Raw genomic sequence first — 18,394 nt, 5'->3', positions numbered from 1 at the left:
AATAATTACAGTTTTTTCAAGATCATCAGAATCAGCCATGAGAAAAGGTTCCCAGATGAGATTTAAGGTCAGTGGCAAGAAAGTGTGAAGAAACAGCCACATTTTGCCTAGTCAAAATTTAATGACAGATATCTGTTTTACATTTCACCCATTCTAGATTGAATTACAGGTATCTTGAATCAAAATTCAGACTATCTAAAATGCAATTAAAACTTGTCAGAAATACGTTGTTGATAGCTACAATTTTAATTTAGGATAGTCAAACTTAGCTTTTAAATGTTAAAACAACTTCCCATAGAGGGTGGAGTTTTGAATAGGGACCGTTTTCTTAAATGTTTGAACAGGATGTGACGTTCGCAGCAAAAGTGAAAGTAAAAAAAGATCTGAAAGTTCTGTTCGGACCACGATGGAGGTGACGGAGGCCTCCTCTATATACAGACCCGCTGAAATTTGTCTGTCTTGGATACATCCGGTCCTGGTGAGCCCGAGGGTGAGAGCAGAGCACTTATTATAATAAGTTAGCAAGACAGATTAATATTAGGACTATAGAAGTTACAGATGTCCCTGCCTAGTTTCACTTGTAACCCCGTCTATGAGCCTCTAAAAGTCCGCTGAAGTATAACTTATTTTTAATGAATCCTGTATTATGACCATAGACTGTAGCCTATAAAACACGGACGCAGTCTCCCCGACGTCACCCGTCTGTTTCTGAAATGGAAAATAAAGCACATTGGCTATAGCGGCCATAGTGGTAGTGGCAGGGGCTTCGCCTACAGCTATAGGGCGCCTGTCCGTCACGTGACCCTGAGCTGTGCCTCTGATTGGGTGAGCTTGCGACCTTAATATCCTGTGTACGACCGAGTTTGAAAAAAAATAAAATAAAAAACACCCCCGTACAGTGGGTGCCGTTAGTGAAACTACTTAGACAGGAGACGTTTTTTGAACCAGGCTGTAAACATGTTAATTTCTGCTTTAAATACGGCATTTTTTGTCTTGGTGTGTATGTGACTTCCGGTACTTCCAGAGGCAGCCTCGAGAAATCAACAATGGTTGACTGTTTTTGTAAAGGTGGTTTATTATCATTTTTATTCAGTTGTGCAGTGCGGTAATCACAAACACACTGTAAGAATAAAGAAAACAAAACAAGAAAGTAACCATTAAACATAAATCCTGTACCAAATATACAATCAAAAACTAAAATGTCATATATATATATATATATATATATATATATATATATATATATATATATATATATATATATATATATATATATATATATATCAGTTGTTTATATCGTCACTGAATACTGTTTTTGTTTCAGGAGCTAGTCAGGCCTTTCTGTTTCTTTGCAGACTGTGGATGCTATGCTGAGATAGACATGGAAATATGAGACGTGCCCATCAAAGACCACTTTCAGGACTTCCAGGACCAGTTCTCAGGTATTGATCTTGTAGTCTTTAAATACAGAACTTGTGTTTGGTGATTTGTTTTATGCTTTCATCGAATTCATGTCTGGAAACTCTTGCCAAAGAATCCATTGGTAAAGTACATTTGGGGTAGTTGGCACTATAGTTAAAACATAAGAGATAAATGAATTCTTACACTGTATGAAAATCATATTTACCTGATCTTTGTTCTCCAGATCACTGCAGGTGGGTCTGTGTGTAGAACAGACAGAAGCAGGGAAAGATGGCGTGTACATCACAGTGTGCCCGGGAATACGTCTGGTCTGCCAGACTCCACCTTGTGAGACACTTAAGGAACATCTCAGTGATTGTCGACAATCTGTATCAGGAAGAAGTGCTTCATAATGAAGAGGTTGATGAGCTAGAGACAGAAAAGAATGACAATACAAAAAAAAGAAAATTAATGGACTTGGTCATAAAAAAAGGGGAAGAAGCCTGCTACAAGTTCCTCAGGATTATTGACATGACATGGAAGAGGGCTTCAGGAAGGGGCTCTACTCTTTCCGAGACAACCGAAGCTTCCTCTGAGTTTAACCTGTCCTTCTGGATTAGCTGCTTTCCTTTCAAAGAAGATGCTGAAAATTATAAGGGCTGCTTACAAGGTATTTTAAAGCATTATTTGGTCGATACTGGTTGGTGTATTTACTTTATGTAATGTGCCTTTGTGTATCTGTGTACAAATCAAAGGTATGGGTATTTCATTTAGCATTTATTTTCACTGCTTTGATATTTATTTCAGGTCCAAGGTCATGCCACGAGTACCAGTCAAAGCTGAAAACAAAAGCACTCAAAAAGTCTTCTGAATTTTGGATGACAAATAAAAAACTGTTTGATGAAAACTACAACCCAGATCTGTGCTACAATCCGCTGGTATTAGACACACAAGAACGGGAACCTCCATCTAAAACAAAGAAGTTTAAGAGCAAAAAAGGCAAGATGAGTCGCCCCAAAAAGCTCAAGACGTATATTCCTGAGGGAAAACCCAGCATGTCTCTAAATGACCTGGTGAAAATTGAGAAAAACATACTCCTGGTTGGTAAACCTGGAATTGGAAAGACGGCACTTTGTCATGAAATGTTAAAACTCTGGGCAGAAAGCGAGAACAAGGAGCTGGATTACATGTTTTACTTTGACATGAGAGAAACATCACACTTCACAGGAAGGATGAGCTTGGAGGAACTTCTTTTCAGTGTGTACAGTGAGCCAGATGAAGGTAAAGAGGAGGTCTTAGAGGACATAAAGAAGAACTCTGATCATGTCACATTGATTTTTGATGGAATCACTGATCTCTCCTCTTCACTGGTGAAAAGAATTATCGAGAAGGACCTTCTTCCTGATGCCAAAGTCATCCTAACCTGCAGACCAGATAATGAAGACGACTTCCTTTCTGGAGACTTTGTCAGGGTTGAAGTGAAAGGCTTCAGTGAACAGACCATCAAAAACTACTTCTCAGTATTTCTTGGCGAGAACCACAAGAAGGTTTTGTGTCACTTGGAGTTGTTCACCCTTTGCCACGTCCCGATGTACGCTCTGATGGTGGCTGCCTGTTTTTTATCAAAGACATCAGAAGCCTTACCACAGCCATGCAGCATGACAGAAATATATATCAATATCGTCCGGTATTGCCTTGAAATGAGCAGAGAAAACAAATCCAGCTCCCTCAATCGCTTCATCAAGGAGGAGAAAGATAAAATCCTTTCTTTGGCTGAACTTGCTTTTCATGCAACCAAAAGGAAAACTGTTATTTTGACGGACCTTCCTTATGAAGACAGCTGTGTGCTCTGCTTCCTGAAACCACTGTCTGAGAAAGTGGCTCCCACTGAAACAAGAAAAACATATGCGTTTCTCCACTACACAGTACAAGAGTTTTTTGCAGCTCTGTGGCTCCTGAAGAATCCAGATCAGATTAAGGATGTTTTTCAGCAATGCCTCACAGAGGAGGGGAAACACATGAAACACCTCATCCCTTTCATGTGTCGACTGTTGACTGAGAAGAGCCCGAGTTTGTTGGAACATCTTATTCCAGCTCAGAAGTTAAAAAGCACATCTAGCTGGATCTTCAAGGACATGATAAACACATTTTATTGTGAGTGTACTGAAGACGGTGAACCTGATGCGGACCTGCTCTTCGTATGCCAGTGCTTGTATGAGTCACAGTGTCCTGCTGCATGTGTCTGCTTCCTGGAAACTCTTGACTATCATCTTGATCTCAGTGGTGAGAGTCTTGATTCCTACCTTTGCTGTGCTGTGGCCAACGTGGTCACTCTGTCGAAGGAGAGGAAGGTTCGGCTGAACCTTGAGGATGTGTCTGTATCGGAACAAGGAATGACAAGCCTGTTTGGATGCCTTGATAATGTCTTATGGTATGTATTAAACATGTCACAGTACTGCTCAATAAAAACATGGAAACAGGTGAAATAAATGAGCCCATGACCATATAAGGATTAATATATGTAAGAGCTGGATAAAAATATCAGTGTCTGCAATTAAATACTTTTACTTCTAGGGATGGATATAAGATCTTATTAATACTAATGCACTTATCAATTCTGCTTATCGATCCAATTCGTCATCGATTCCCTTATCAAGTCCTCCCATTAATTTTTCTCTGTACAGAAAGTAGACTTTACAGGTTTTCTGTGTCAAAAACATTTAATTGAGTTTATAAGTCAGTAAATATAAAATTGGTCACTGGATCTGGATATTTCTGGCGTAGATAAGTAAAAATCACACGGCACGGACGTTGTACTATAATATGTTATTGCCTGAAGTAGGTTATCTAGTGTTTCTAGTGATTTGGTTACGGCAATTGTTTGAGATGTTTGGAACCTTGCTTTAGTTATGAAACCAGCCATGAGCCAAGCAAGTATTTTTACATTTGGAGTTTCCAGTATTGTTTACAAAGAGTAATTGGGATATGTTCTGTGATGAAAGTTGAAAACTGAAGACATACTGATGTATGCTAGCTGCTAGCATATCAGTGCAATATCCAATTTACGTTAGCATCAAGATAGCGCTGTTTTGTTAATATTGTTTTTGGTAAATAAGGATATGTATAACATGTTGAATTAGGGGTGCACCGATCACCGATCTTTAAAAAGCCTGACCTGCTGATACTGATTGGGCCGATACCTTCAATGTTCCAATCTTGTTTTATTGAAAATCATTGAACAATACCTGTGAAACAATAAAATCTTGTTGTTTTTACTTAAAAAAACAATACAGTGTCCTGAGTTTTAGGTCTCAGAGCAAAAAGCAACAAAGACTGGCTGTCAGACCTTCCCGGAGGTATATGAGATCAGTTTCATATGGAAGGATGGGCCGATCACCAATCCCTGATCCCCCAAGATTGAGGAAATCTGCACCAATTGATCGGTGCATGTCTATGTTGAATGTATTGCTTAGGAATCTCGCGTGAGAGAGTAATGCAAGTTGCTTTGTGTTTTTAGTTCTTAAGTTAAGCTTAAAGCAAAATTCCGTAATCAGAGTTTTCTTGGGAAGCTGTTATCTGTCTGTTAAGATATGGTAGATGTGGCAGACTAGTTGACGATAGGTCCTGCAGCTCCAGCGTAGTGTGAAGAATCGAAAAGGAAATCGTTAAGCATAAAGGCTGTTGACGTTGATGGATTGAAATTTTTTTAGCGATTCTTAACAGGAACCAGTTTTTGATACCCATCCCTAATTATTTCTCTGCTGTGTTTATAATGTGGGAATTGTCTTATTCTTTGAATTACAGGTGTGACCCTCTGCCACAACAGCTGTGGAGGATTTTCTTTGAAGGAGCACAGCTCAATGACCCACAGCTGGTGAGCTGTGATGGAAATCATTTCTGCCTCCCTCTTCAGGGCAATGGGGAGCTGTGTAATGGGGCAGCAGACTTCTTACAGAAGAATCAAATGAAGGTGGATGTTTGCCTTCACTGGGACAGCAGAGAAATTACCGCCTGTCCAAGGCTGAGCGGATCCCTCTTTAAAGCTTTGCCTTGCATCACTTCCCTCAGGTGAGCAGCTTCTGGTTGATCTAACAAACATATGAGTTACAAAAAGATGTGGATCAATAATTAACAGTACTCACCAAGCAGCAAGAAAATTAGGCCTGTTACCAAAAATTGCCTGTAAATCATTTTATTTCACATTCATTTTTCGTTAAGCATCAACATAAAATGACAAAAATATTTCACATTATGTTTCAGATTCTATGACTGGTCTGTAAACGGAGTCAAGTTGTGTGGCAGTCTGTTCTGTGCAGCAGCAGAGAGAGATCAGCAAACAGGAGAGAAAACACTGGAGCTGTTAGCATCACTGTGCTCACATCAGATATACCCCATCAGCTTCTCAAATGTTATCAGACTCTCTCCTGAGGTTGACACATGTGATTTTCTTCTGGACCTGTGCTCCTACATAAAAGGACATGAGACTAAAACAGGCTTGAGTGTCCTTCCATCTTTAAAGTCAGTTTTCAAGTCAGCTCCTTCAGTCTGGACCATAGACCTCTCAGAGAGAAAGACCTCCATCCTCCTGGAAGTGCTGAGACTCCAACCAGAGAAGAAATCTGTGAAGCTGCGGGGCTGTTCATGTGAAGAGAGTGAAGTGAGGACTTTCCTGCAGTGTCTGCCTTATATCTCACAGCTCAGGTAAATGAACACTTCTTCACCAACAGTGCTCACCTGATGAGGTGTTCTCCTCCATCTTATACGTATCAGAGTGACACCCAAACTCTTAGAGAACACAAGTTTTTTTACATTAAATGGACACGGTACAAAGTTATCAGAGTTTGAGATAGAGTAAATGAGCTATTTTCTGTTTGTGAACAGGTATCTGGAAGCTTTTAGTAAAAATCTTTCATCACTAACACACATTTGTTTTTCTGCTGCTTACATCACATCATGACAAGTATTTCACCTTATGTTTCAGTTTCTATGACTGGTCTGAAAATGGAGTCAAGTTTTGTGGCAGTCTGTTCTGTGCAGCAGCAGAGAGAGATCAGCGAACAGGAGAGAAAACACTGGAGCTGTTAGCATCACTGTGCTCATATAAAACATTCCCCTTTCCATCCTATTATATGTATAATACTTATGGAGTCTATGAGTGTTATTTTCTTCTGGGTCTGTGCTCCTACATAAAGGACTATGAGACTAAAACAGGCTCGAGTGTCCTTCCATCTCTAAAGCCAGTTTTCAAGTCAGCTCCTTCAGTCTGGATCATAGACCTTTCAAAGAGAAAGACCTCCATCCTCCTAGAAGTGCTGAGACTCCAACCAGAGAAGAAATCTGTGGAGCTGCGGAGCTGTTCATGTGAAGAGAGTGAAGTGATGACTTTCCTGCAGTGTCTGCCTTATATCTCACAGCTCAGGTAAATGAACAGTTCTTCACACATTAGTGCTCACTTGTTGAGGTGTGCTCCTCCATCTTAGTCAGATCACTGTGACATTCAGAGTTTTTAGGACACAAGTATTTGACATTAGATGGATGTGGTACAGAGTCATCACAGTTTGAGATAGAGTAGATTAACTGTTCTCTGTTTGTAAACAGGTATCTGTAAGCTAATAGTAGAAATCTTCCATTACTAAAACATGTTTTGTTTTTCTGCTGCTTACATCACATCATGACAAATATTTTACCTTATGTTTCAGTTTCATTGACAGGTCTGAAAATGGAGTCAAGTTGTGTGGCAGACTGTTCTGTGCAGCAGCAGAGAGAGATCAGCAAACAGGAGAGAAAACACTGGAGCTGTTAGCATCACTGTGCTCATATCAAACATTCCCCTTTCAATCCTATGAGGAATATGATGATTTTGAGGTTGAAAGATGTGATTTTCTTCTTGATCTGTGCTCCTACATAAAGAAATATGAGACTGAAAAAAGCCTGAGTGTCCTTCCATCTCTAAAGCCAGTTTTCAAGTCAACTCCTTCAGTCTGGAGCATAGACCTCTCAAAGAGAAAGACCTCCATCCTCCTGGAAGTGCTGAAACTCCAACCAGAGAAGAAATCTGTGGAGCTGCGGGGCTGTTCATGTGAAGAGAGTGAAGTGAGGACTTTCCTGCAGTGTCTGCCTTATATCTCACAGCTCAGGTAAATGAACAGTTCTTCACACATTAGTGCTCACTTGTTGAGGTGTGCTCCTCCATCTTAGTCAGATCACTGTGACATTCAGAGTTTTTAGGACACAAGTATCTTACATTAGATGGATGTGGTACAGAGTCATCACAGTTTGAGATAGAGTAGATGAACTGTTCTCTGTTTGTGAACAGGTATCTGTAAGCAAATAGTAGAAATCTTCCATCACTAAAACATGTTTTGTTTTTCTGCTGCTTACATCACATCATGACAAATATTTTACCTTATGTTTCAGTTTCTATTACTTGGCTGAAAACGGAGTCAAGTTGTGTGGCAGACTGTTCTGTGCAGCAGCAGAGAGAGATCAGCGAACAGGAGAGAAAACACTGGAGCTGTTAGCATCACTGTGCTCATATAAAACATTCCCCTTTCAATCCTATGATGAATATGATGATTTTGAGGTTGAAAGATGTGATTTTCTTCTTGATCTGTGCTCCTTCATAAAGGACTATGAGACTGGATCAAACCTGAGTGTCCTTCCATTGCTTAAGTCAGTTTTCAAGTTAACTCCTTCAGTCTGGATCATAAACCTCTCAAAGAGAAAGACCTCCATCCTCCTGGAAGTGCTGAAACTCCAACCAGAGAAGAAACCTGTGAAGCTGTGGGACTGTTCATGTGAAGAGAGTGAAGTGAGGACTTTCCTGCAGTGTGTGCCTTATATCTCACAGCTCAGGTAATCAGACAAATCCCATATAATTGTAAACTTTTTTCTTTGATTTTTTTTTATCTTATTCACAGTTTTCATCTCATTCAATGTGTTTTTTGTGTTTTTATGAAAGAGGGGATATGTTTTTTATTCCTAGCAGTATTTGTCTTTTGTTGTGTTCACATTTCTCTTTTTCTGTTTCAGCTGTGGTCCAGAGTTTTTCCAGCGTGTGTGTAAATGCTTGTCAGTGAGATCCAGACAGGAGGCTGAGCAGTTGGTTTCTCTGCTGCAGCTTCTCGGCTTCAGCCTCACGTTACCTGAAGAGTTACCCAGCAAACTGTGCAAGTCTATTGGACGGGTTCTCGGTCTTTGTGGTTCTAAAGTGGATCTGGTCCTCAAACCCACAAAGACTTCTGTCCGAGGAGCCTCACTTCTTTTCAGACACACAAGAAGTCTACGCAGTCTGAGGTCTTTGTCATACAAATTGTGTCTTTCTGTTTTCCTAACAGTCTTTTCCAGCTTAATGTCTGTATTCTGGGTTTGCATCTCAGGCTTTCAGACGGCGTGGCCTTGCTTCTGTGTGGATGGGTAAGAAGAGGGAGAGTGAACCGTCTATCTGTGACCGGGGAGCTTTCCCTTTCCTCCCAGAAACAACAACCGTCAGAGAGAAAGATGCTGAGGGTTGTCAGCAGTTTGGCATCCCTGCTGCGATACTGGAAAGTCAGACAGTTAGACCTGACAGAGTCCAGGATCCCTGCTCAGAGTCTGATTCCCTTCCTGCTTCATGAAGGCCCTCTGACTATCAGGTAAGTTTTCTCACCTTTCTAATCAACCACTGCTGTTACAAGACATGTCAAGATCTCTGTGCTGTGATACTTTTATTAAGACACATTTTCTCTGACAGACTGAGTGGGGAAGTTTCAGAGTCACTACTTGCTGTCCTTCATGAAACTCAAGACAAGGACTTAACCAGGTCCTATTTGAGTAAGGTTGGTGGAGACCTGACCCCCGTCTGTCTGAACTGGGAGCTTCTTCATCATCTTTTGGAGTCTTCACCTCAGACTGTTACTGTGAACCTGAGGAAAAACAGCTTCCTCCTGGAGAGCTTCACGCGGCTGCTCGCCTTTCTGGACAGGGTTCTGTTCAAAAGGTTTGTTAGTGTTTCTGTGACCCATGAAAAGGACATGGTCTGGATATGTGTGCGCGGTTTTATCAGTCTGGACTCCTGCTGTCTATGTTATATACCAGGGGTCTGCAACCTTTACTTCCATAGGAGCCATTTTTCCTCAGCACACCTGGATTGAAGTCATTCAGGAGCCACAGAATCTACTTAATCTTCACAATAAAAACAACAAAATGTTTAAAATTCTATTCATATTTAAAAACTAGTGATTAATTATTTGAATGAAGTTTTATGAGTTTATGTGACTGTAAATGTTGTGTCTCAGCTTTTTTTTTAAAAATAAATTAACATTTTTTTTATTTCACAAATTTGAAAAAAATGAAAAAAAATAAAAATAAAGTTGCATATATTTCTGAAATATTATAAATTTGCATAAGATTTAAAAAAAATTCAACTTAAAATAATCAGCAATCTCGTAAATATCAAATGTTGCAAAATTTCAAAATTTTGAAAAATTGAAAAAATGCAGAAATTTAAAAATTTGCAAAAATGTTTGAAAATTGCAGAAATTTCAAAATTTTACACAATTTTGAAATTTCAAAAAATTTGAAAAAATAAATAAATAAAAGGATACTTAAGTTCATTCAATGCAGAAATTCCAAAAATTTGCAAAACAAATTAAAAATGTCAGAATTTCTTAAGCAAACTTGAATTTCATAACATATCGATAATGTCGCTTAACTAATCATTTTTGATTGATTTTTGATTGAAGCTAATATTAGCCACATATTAAGCATGTACATTGACTTTAATCATCAATACCCTCTGTAAGAAAAATAAGAATTCTTTATTTCAATAGTGTTTTTTTTAAGCTACAAGGAGCTACTGCAAAAGAGTCAAAGAGCCGCAGGTTGAAGACCCTTGTTATATACAGACACTTCCATGAATTCACTTTTTGCTTTCAGGCTCTCTCCCAGCTTTGTGCTGAATGCCATCAAAGAGATCTACAGGACTCGTGCCAGTCCCGTTATACCCGCTTTACTGAAATCATTTGATCATGAGCTCAACCTGACCTGCAGAGAGATGGACTCGGAGGACTGTGAAGCTCTGCTCTACACCCTCAGACACAGTAATTGGGTGAAGCTGAACCTCATGTGGACCTCCGTACCGACAGAGGAAATCAACTCCATCCTCTTGGTGCTGGAGAAAGTTTCTCAGCTCAGGTCAGACATTAACGCTGGTTTCCCGTGAACATGGATGTGTCAGCAGTGTGCTTGAAACCACTTTTCTTCCAGTGTTGACAGGGATCTGCTGCTCAGGATCGTCCACTGCTGTGCTGCCTCTGCTGCCCCGCAGGACAGAGCCGTCAGTCTGCTCAGGAGTCTGCAACACAGGTTGGACCTGTCCTGCTCCTCTCATGTGAATCTGTCAGCAGAGGGTCAGAGTGAGACCCTCTGTCTCAGTTTCTCTGACTGCAGGGCCATCGTCACCGTCCTGAGATTCAGTAGCCAGGACACAGAGCTCCAACTGCAGGACTGTGAGGTGGAGGACAGTGGACTGGACCTGCTGTTTCCTGTCCTAGACAGAGTCCAGCTCAAGTAGGGGACTACAAAATGACCAAGATCCTGGCTTTAGTTTTATTCATAATTTCAAATCTTAACACGCTGCTCTGGTTTCCTCTCCAGAGCCAGTAAAGTCGTCCTCCTCCAGATGGTGTCCCTGGTTCGTTTGGCCCCTGAGTGGGACTCAGTGAGTCGAGTAAGGTCCTTGTGTGGAGCCCTGGGTGGAGAGCTGGTTCTCAGTCACACCAAACTGGATCAGATGGCCTGTGAAGCCTTGGCCTTGGTGCTGGACTACGCTGAGGAGCTGACAGAGCTGGACCTGAGCTACTGCCAGCTAACCAACCAGCTGCTGGTTACACTCATGGAGAACCTGCACAAAGTACAAGTCCTGGAGTGAGTTCATGAAACATTAATGTATATAATGCAAAGTTAGCTGGAGCATTGTTAGTGTGTGATGGAGGTAATAATATGGAAGCTACAAATCACACAAATAGATATCTCCGCACCGTCCTCTGGTCTTAAATATCTTCAGAGAAATGTTAGAATCTTGTTCTCTGATGTGCCAACTCTGTAAGTACCATCAGAAAGTAGCTGCAGTTCATAAACTGCAGTCACAGTAAACTAATGATAAATCGTGACTCTGCGATGGTGAGACTGGTACATAGAAAATTCAGCTGTTAGTAACAAGGTTGAAAAAAAGAAGCAATGCTCCTGTTAGCTTGGTCTTTGTTGTTACATTAACTTTAGGGGTCAGATGTGCATTTGTTAAATACACCTGGGTTGTTTCTGAAATCCCTCACTCATTCCCTACTCACAAGTGAATTAGATGAAGCTGTCCACATAGTCCACTCACTCAGCAAAATGAAAACAACATTACAAACACTACTCACTCACTCGCCAGCTGCTCACAGTGACGTGATCACTTTCGCACAACTCAAATTTCGCTCACGGACAGTTGGGGATTTAAAGATGTAATTTTTCTCAAACACCGTAAAACTACATGAATTTATAAATAAATAAATACCAATCTTATATTCCGCATCACTGAGAGCGGCGCCACAAGCTCAGAGTGCACAATGTTTAGAAAACAGTGAAGCTCATTTGCCATAACATTACAGGCTAAAACAACAGGCTAACCGCAGCTAAAGTTAGCATCCTGAAGCTAACACAGAGACAGGGGGGACACTGAGGAAAAGCTCTTTCATCTGCTTCACAGCACACAGCATTTAAAATACTCACATTTCCAGGGTCCGAGGTTTTTTGGAGGATGGTTGGTAATGCGCCTGGATTCAGGACCAGTCTATTTGCTAGCCCTCTGTTGTACTGTCCAAAGTTGGAAAGCAGTCGGCTGTGAAGTGACTAGTACACACATGCACAGTTTTACTGAGTGTAGCTGGCACATTTCCTTTATAAATGAACTCTTGCCACTTAGTCTTGTCGTCTTCCGAGATGGGAAGCTTGTGCATAGAACTGTGTGGCTGTTTACAGCCAAAAACAAAGCAGTGATGGCTCTTCAACTTTGGCATTCCCCTCCCCGCTGCTGGAGAGATTTCTCTCCAGCAGCGGGGAGGGGAGTGGGCGGGGAGGAGGTTCAGGGGTGACCTCCGGTGGACCAATCAGATCAGACTTGCTCCTGATTGGTCAAAAAAGGGAACCGCTGACATCGGCAAATCCCCAAATTCCAAACAGCTCGTTTTAGGTCAAGATTTTATGTTCACAAGCGCTACTGAGTACAGTTTTTGTCATTAAATGTCACATTTTGTGGGCTGGGAGGAAAGCCAAAGACCCACAAATTTCTTTAAAAGACTTAATAAAGTGATTTTTGCACAATATGGGACCTTTAAACCTGGATTAGGTGTCGGGGTCTGTTTTGTAGCTGATATAATATATCAGATAATGTGGAGTTACAATATGTAATGTCTTTTCAGGGGTCTGTTTCGCAAAGCAGTTTTAACAAACTCTGAGTCTAATTCTGAACTGTGAGTTGATCTACTTTAAAATAGAAAACTCTGAGTTCTCGGTTTCAGAACAGCTGATTTGAGTCAGTTAAATCAACTTGGAGTAGTTTCACCTTGAGTTAAGCGTGTGCAGCCCAACCATAAAAAGCCATCATTAATGGAGCCCCGGTTACCTCAATTTTTTACATGTTTTACATTGTAGAGTAAATATTAAGTGGCTGTTTGGCTGTGTAGTGGTTTTATTCCAAAAATCATGTTCTGTAAAATAACTAAGCCCAATTAAACAAATGCAGACTTCTACTCAGCAAACAGGAAGAAGAGGAAAACCACTAAGACTGGTAAAAGCCAGTTCATGGTGGGGCTCTGCGTACAGCTGCCTTACCTAAATGCTCAGCATCTCCGATATTATACAAAAACTTCTGTTTGCAAAGAAACAGTGCAACACACAATATCTGCTGGGACATGAGCGCATGATCGCGAGCAGTAATGTTTTAAATATGAGGACGGATTAAGTTGTGTATGCAAATGATTGAGATGTGAAACTGTGCCGCTCAATAAGGCAACTGTCTGGAAATGCAAGATGTGTGGTCTGATAATCAACTCCTGACACATTTTTCATTCTCTGGGCAGTAATGCTGCACCTTCATCCACAGGATCGTTGACAAAAGAACATGTCATGTCAGTGAAAAAAGTTTGGTGACACCTACTGTGCCTGATGAACTACTGACTCTGATTTTTTTTATGATATCGATAATGACAGATGTCCTGGAGACAATCCATGACAGGATCAGCAGCTCACACCACCAGATAATGTGATGCTCTTTACACTGTGTCACTTTGATTTTTGTGCCCTTTGCAGCCTGAGCCACAACAAGATCACTGATGAATCAACTTCCACGTTGCTTGGACTGGTCAACATCAACCCCAACATTGAAACTGTTCGGTGAGCTTGAATTCATGAGTGCACTATTCCTCTTCGTAGATTTTTAAAGTGATAGTCTTCAGATAAGTCTTCAGAATGACAACTTGTTTCACTTTATGCTGAAACACATGATTCTGGCTGGATGAGTGATGTTTGCTCTTTCTGCTTTGGTGTTTTTTATAGACTCTTTGGGAACGACATTGTGGACCAAACACCTTTTAAGGCACTGGAACAGTTTGAAATTTGGTGAACCAGGCGTCACTCTGGGACTGTGGCGGATGCTGGTCAGTCAAGGTGGAGAAGCTCATTTATTTCCGGCCTACATCATAAATTTGTTTATTAATTTAAATGTAAATTTTACCCTCCGTGTCAGCTTGTTAGCAGCAGGAGCTGCTACCTGAGACTACGACAGGCTGTAAGTGTGAGTGTCAGGGGGAGAAGCTCCGCAGCTGTAGCTGCTTATTGGTGAAAAGAGAGAGAAACTTTGAACACAACGCTCGTCGTTCTTAAGAAAAGTAAACTCGCTGGGGATCGATAAAGCCTCCGGATCAGTCCAGAACAAGTAAATGTAGAACTCTGAAGATGCTCCAGTGGAGGGTTATACTTCAAGATCGCTGGCTGGCTCATTTCACTGTCAAACAAAAAGGGAATCGGCCTCAGACAGATCATCCAATCATCATACAGCTTACTCGGCTCACAACGAGCAACACAAAATTTACATCCTGTTACTTGAAATATTGGTATAAATATCTCTTTGTGTCTTAACTGTTATTAAGACTGTTACTTAAATGTTATTTAACACTAAAAAGTTTTGCAATAAAGTTTCTATCAGTGAATCATTCTCAGTTTTAGGATTTAAGGAACTTTCCATAAATGGTACCAACTAGAAACTACAAATTTAAAAAACTGTCCGGTTTAAGGTAGAAGTTTATTTGAGTTGAAATGGATTTATCATTAGACTTGAGATAGTCAACTGGTTTTCTGGAATGAATGACTGTGTGTTTAAAGCAGACACAGAGACAGCGTCATTTGGGTATTCTCCATCTAATCAAAGTCATGTATGGTGTGGTAATTGCTAAGAAAGTGATATTATTCCTAAAGGTCACACACTATGCCCCAGTTCAAGACCAGCTAACTGAACTCACATTTGTACCATACATGGAGAAAATCCAGTATGGCTTGATGGGCAATCTTACCAAATTTTTCAGCATTTGTCAGCCTTTTATTGATTATCTTGCCTGAATGGACAGTTATTTTCTGTTAACTCCTGTCAATTTATGAATTGTGTTTTTCCTTTTTAATTTCTTTTTATCCATTATCTGCTGTTTTGCTATAAATAAATGTATAGGGAAGTTGTTGCTTTAGCCACTGTAGTGTCAAAGTTCGTTGGGTGTATTCTTTAGGTTGGATTTCTACATTCCTTTGCACCACAGATAACCAGTCTGGCTATAAATTGAATCATGGTACTGTCTTTGTATTTATGCCTTGAAAGAAGCTGTTGAGGGATACAGGAGGGTAAACTCTTCAGTCCGGGTAGGATTTGTTGATGCTCCTATGGCCTTAGATCTTGTCAATCATTGAAAGTTGTTTCTGAAACTAAGTAACTATATGGCAAGGTTTATGGCATATTGGTATGCCAACCAGAGTATGTAAATTAAACGGGGAGATAAAATGTCCTTCCTCTTTGGAGTGAGCACTCTTTAACCTGCACATGGACAATCTATATAAACAACTGATGATGATTTGGCAATTTTTTCCCTTTAACAGCACTGGGTCTTAGCAACTGCTGAATATATGTTCTGATTATGGCCTAACATTTGATGTGCCATACAGTGCCACACAAAGTATTCTCCTGATGTGCAGAACACAAGGATACAGGGACCTACATTTTTTTTTAGTTTTACCTATGAGGACAGGTGCCAAGTGTGAGTACCAAAATAATGTACTGTGGTCTCTTTGTTGGAAAGAAAATTTTCAGTCTGCACAGCAAATGTAAATAAAAGTCTTCTGTGTGCATATTGTACTCTCCTTTATACTGCCCCTTCATTTTTAATGTTTTATGCTGTCATAATCTTATTTTAATTTTTTTCCCGGGAAGCAACTTGTGATTCTCTTCTATAAAGGGTGCTTTAACTAAATAAAATTTACGTATTAAAGTTTCATGGTGGGCTTTTATTTTGAAGGAAGTAAACGGAAGTTGAGCTAAAAATAAAGAGGAGCCGTCTCGTTAGGAATCATCATTTTAGTTTAGCCCGTAAATACAGTTTAGGATTTATTAACAACCCTCGGTTGTATTATTAGTGATTATTATAACATTGAATTTAAGTCTAAACTGTTCCCGGTTCGTATGATTCATTCATTGTACCGTTGACAAGCTGTGATCTCGTGGATTTCTCGCGAGACTGACGATTTAAAGGGCTGCATTTTGAAAAGCACTCTGTGTGGTCTGTCTTGGCCCCAAATGTCACTTTTCTCTCTAAGTTGTAGATAAAATGAACACCGGAGTCGACTCTTTAGTCTACAGGGTCCAGGTGTCCTTCTACAGTTGGCGGGTCGGACTGTCAACATGGGGGCTGCTGAAGGTTTGTGTCTTCCCATGAGCTAACGGTTAGCCACAGGCGAGAGGGATGAAGGATACAGATTTATGAAGCCTTATTTACTTTACTGCTTCAATTCAGGGCTGTTTTATTCTTTTAAAGTCACTCAGTTGCAGTTGTAAGAATGTGAAGCACAAGCTGTAGAAGCCCTGGAGACTAGCAGATATATCTACACCTCCATATTTCCTTCCCCCGAACAATAATAAAATGCTTGCTAAGATTCCAGTAAATCTTCATGGTTGCTCTAACGACCTCCTTCGAATAAAATCTGAGAATGTATAACTCTTTTCTTTACAACTGTGTATCTATATTAAATAAATATTATAAATACATCCCAAGTAGGTCATTAAGGTGTTATGTCCTGCTCGTCTGTGACAGGTGTCAGCAGTTCCATACCCACAGAGAAAATTTCCTGGATGAGTATGAAGACTTCCACACCATCAGCTGGCTGATGGAGAAGTCTGGGGACATAGACCGCCACCAAAGCTGTGATCAGTAGGTTTACTGTCCCAATGACACTGAGAGTCTTGAGGTCTTCCATTTTTTCAGTTTAACAGAGAACTTTTTTTTTGTTCCTTTTACTATCTTTCCACCAGTAAGAGCACTGAGTCCATCTAGGTGCTGATAAGGATTTTGTTGGGTGCCTGATCAGGCTGGGTGGTGATGCTGCTCATCAGACTCCTCTCAGGTCAGTTTAAGGGGGAGAAAACACAAAACACATTTATTACCTCACACAGGGGTGAAGAGATATCTAAGTTTTAGAGTACATGCTGCTTGATATTGCAACCATTTGATACCTGACAGCATTCTGTTACTGCAGGTACGCTGGCCCGAGTGATCAACCTGTTAGTGGACTGGAAGACAGACCTGAAGGAAGGTGTGAGTCTGTCCACCTTCTGGTACCACCACAAACAGTGCTGATGGACATCCAATGAGACCTCCAACAACCTCAACAACCTCAGACTGGCTGTCTAAGCTCCACGGCACAGACCAGCTGTCTGAGCTCCACAGCATTTAACTTTGTATGCTCCAAATAACTGAAAGAAACTCCCGGAAAATATCAGTGCCTTTAAATCCACGTTAAAGACTCAACTATTTTCAGCTGCCTCTTATCAATTATTTTAACAAATTATTTGAATATCTATTTTATTCCAGAATTATGTGCTGTGACTTTTGTGCTTTCATTTAAAAATCTGTTTTATTATTTTTTTAACCATCTGTTTTTGCCATTTTATTTTTATACTTTAGTTTTAATTTTTTGTTGAATGTGTTTTGTTAACTTTTCGTAGTGATTATTTTTAGTCTTGTGTGAAGCTCTTTGAATTTTTTTGTCGCCAAAATGTGCTAAATTCATGTACAAGAACAAAAAAAATGGACAGACCCATGAATTATGCCTTACCTGGAACAAAGGATTGGACAAATATGGTCACTAAAAGACAATCAAGAATTATGTCATACTTCTGTAAATGGAATCAAAATTTATAATAATCTTTTGATATGTGTAAAGAGGAGACTGAATATTGAGGAAATGGGAACGGGACTAGATAAGCTCCGCTTCTCTCGTCTTTCCTTTCAGACATGTACAATGTGATCATCTATTGACAATGTGTGATATTGTATAAGTGTGCTGACATGACAGAAATAAAAATAAATTCATTTCAATTTTAAATAAACTGGCCTTGCCATGTGGTCATTGCAAAAAATTCAAACAGAAAACATCTTGTTCTTCATCATTTGGAAAATCAGGGAAACTTACATCAATGATAATAATAATAATAAAAATAATAATAATTATTATGATAATAACAATAATAACAACAACAACAATAATAATAACAATAATAATAATTTATCATTATTATTATTATTAATTTTATTATTATTATTATTATTATTATTATTATTATTATTATTATTATCATTATTATTATTGTTGTTGTTGTTATTGTTATTATTATAAAAAACATAGTCCTAATAAATAAATAAATAAATACATAAATAAT

The 18,394-nt window shown here is 39.7% G+C and overlaps 1 protein-coding gene and 1 long non-coding RNA gene across 2 annotated transcripts; both read left to right on the top strand.

Moving 5' to 3' along the window:
• Positions 1-371: 371 nt before the first annotated feature.
• Positions 372-15,886, top strand: LOC141798726 (uncharacterized). Its single transcript, XM_074680531.1, has 16 exons — positions 372-490; positions 1,356-1,442; positions 1,646-2,071; positions 2,209-3,832; positions 5,206-5,469; positions 5,662-6,102; positions 6,383-6,820; positions 7,101-7,538; positions 8,434-8,697; positions 8,781-9,035; positions 9,134-9,379; positions 10,318-10,575; positions 10,648-10,950; positions 11,038-11,307; positions 13,732-13,815; positions 13,978-15,886. The coding sequence occupies exons 3-16, from the start codon at positions 1,693-1,695 to the stop codon at positions 14,042-14,044; spliced, it is 5,331 nt and encodes a 1,776-aa protein (XP_074536632.1). The 5' UTR covers positions 372-490; positions 1,356-1,442; positions 1,646-1,692; the 3' UTR covers positions 14,045-15,886.
• A 291-nt stretch (positions 15,887-16,177) lies between these two features.
• LOC141799753 (uncharacterized) lies at positions 16,178-18,026 on the top strand. Its single transcript, XR_012599259.1, has 4 exons — positions 16,178-16,376; positions 16,770-16,886; positions 16,988-17,079; positions 17,212-18,026. It is a non-coding gene; the product is annotated as an uncharacterized LOC141799753 (long non-coding RNA).
• Positions 18,027-18,394: the final 368 nt, after the last annotated feature.

This window comes from Halichoeres trimaculatus, unplaced genomic scaffold, assembly GCF_033239565.1.
Source record: "Halichoeres trimaculatus isolate MK-OKI-2021-1 unplaced genomic scaffold, fHalTri1.1 fHalTri1_scaffold_11, whole genome shotgun sequence".
Taxonomy (NCBI): domain Eukaryota; kingdom Metazoa; phylum Chordata; class Actinopteri; order Labriformes; family Labridae; genus Halichoeres; species Halichoeres trimaculatus.
Note: the sequence above shows the minus strand (reverse complement) of the source record. Positions and strands in the feature narration are given on the sequence as shown.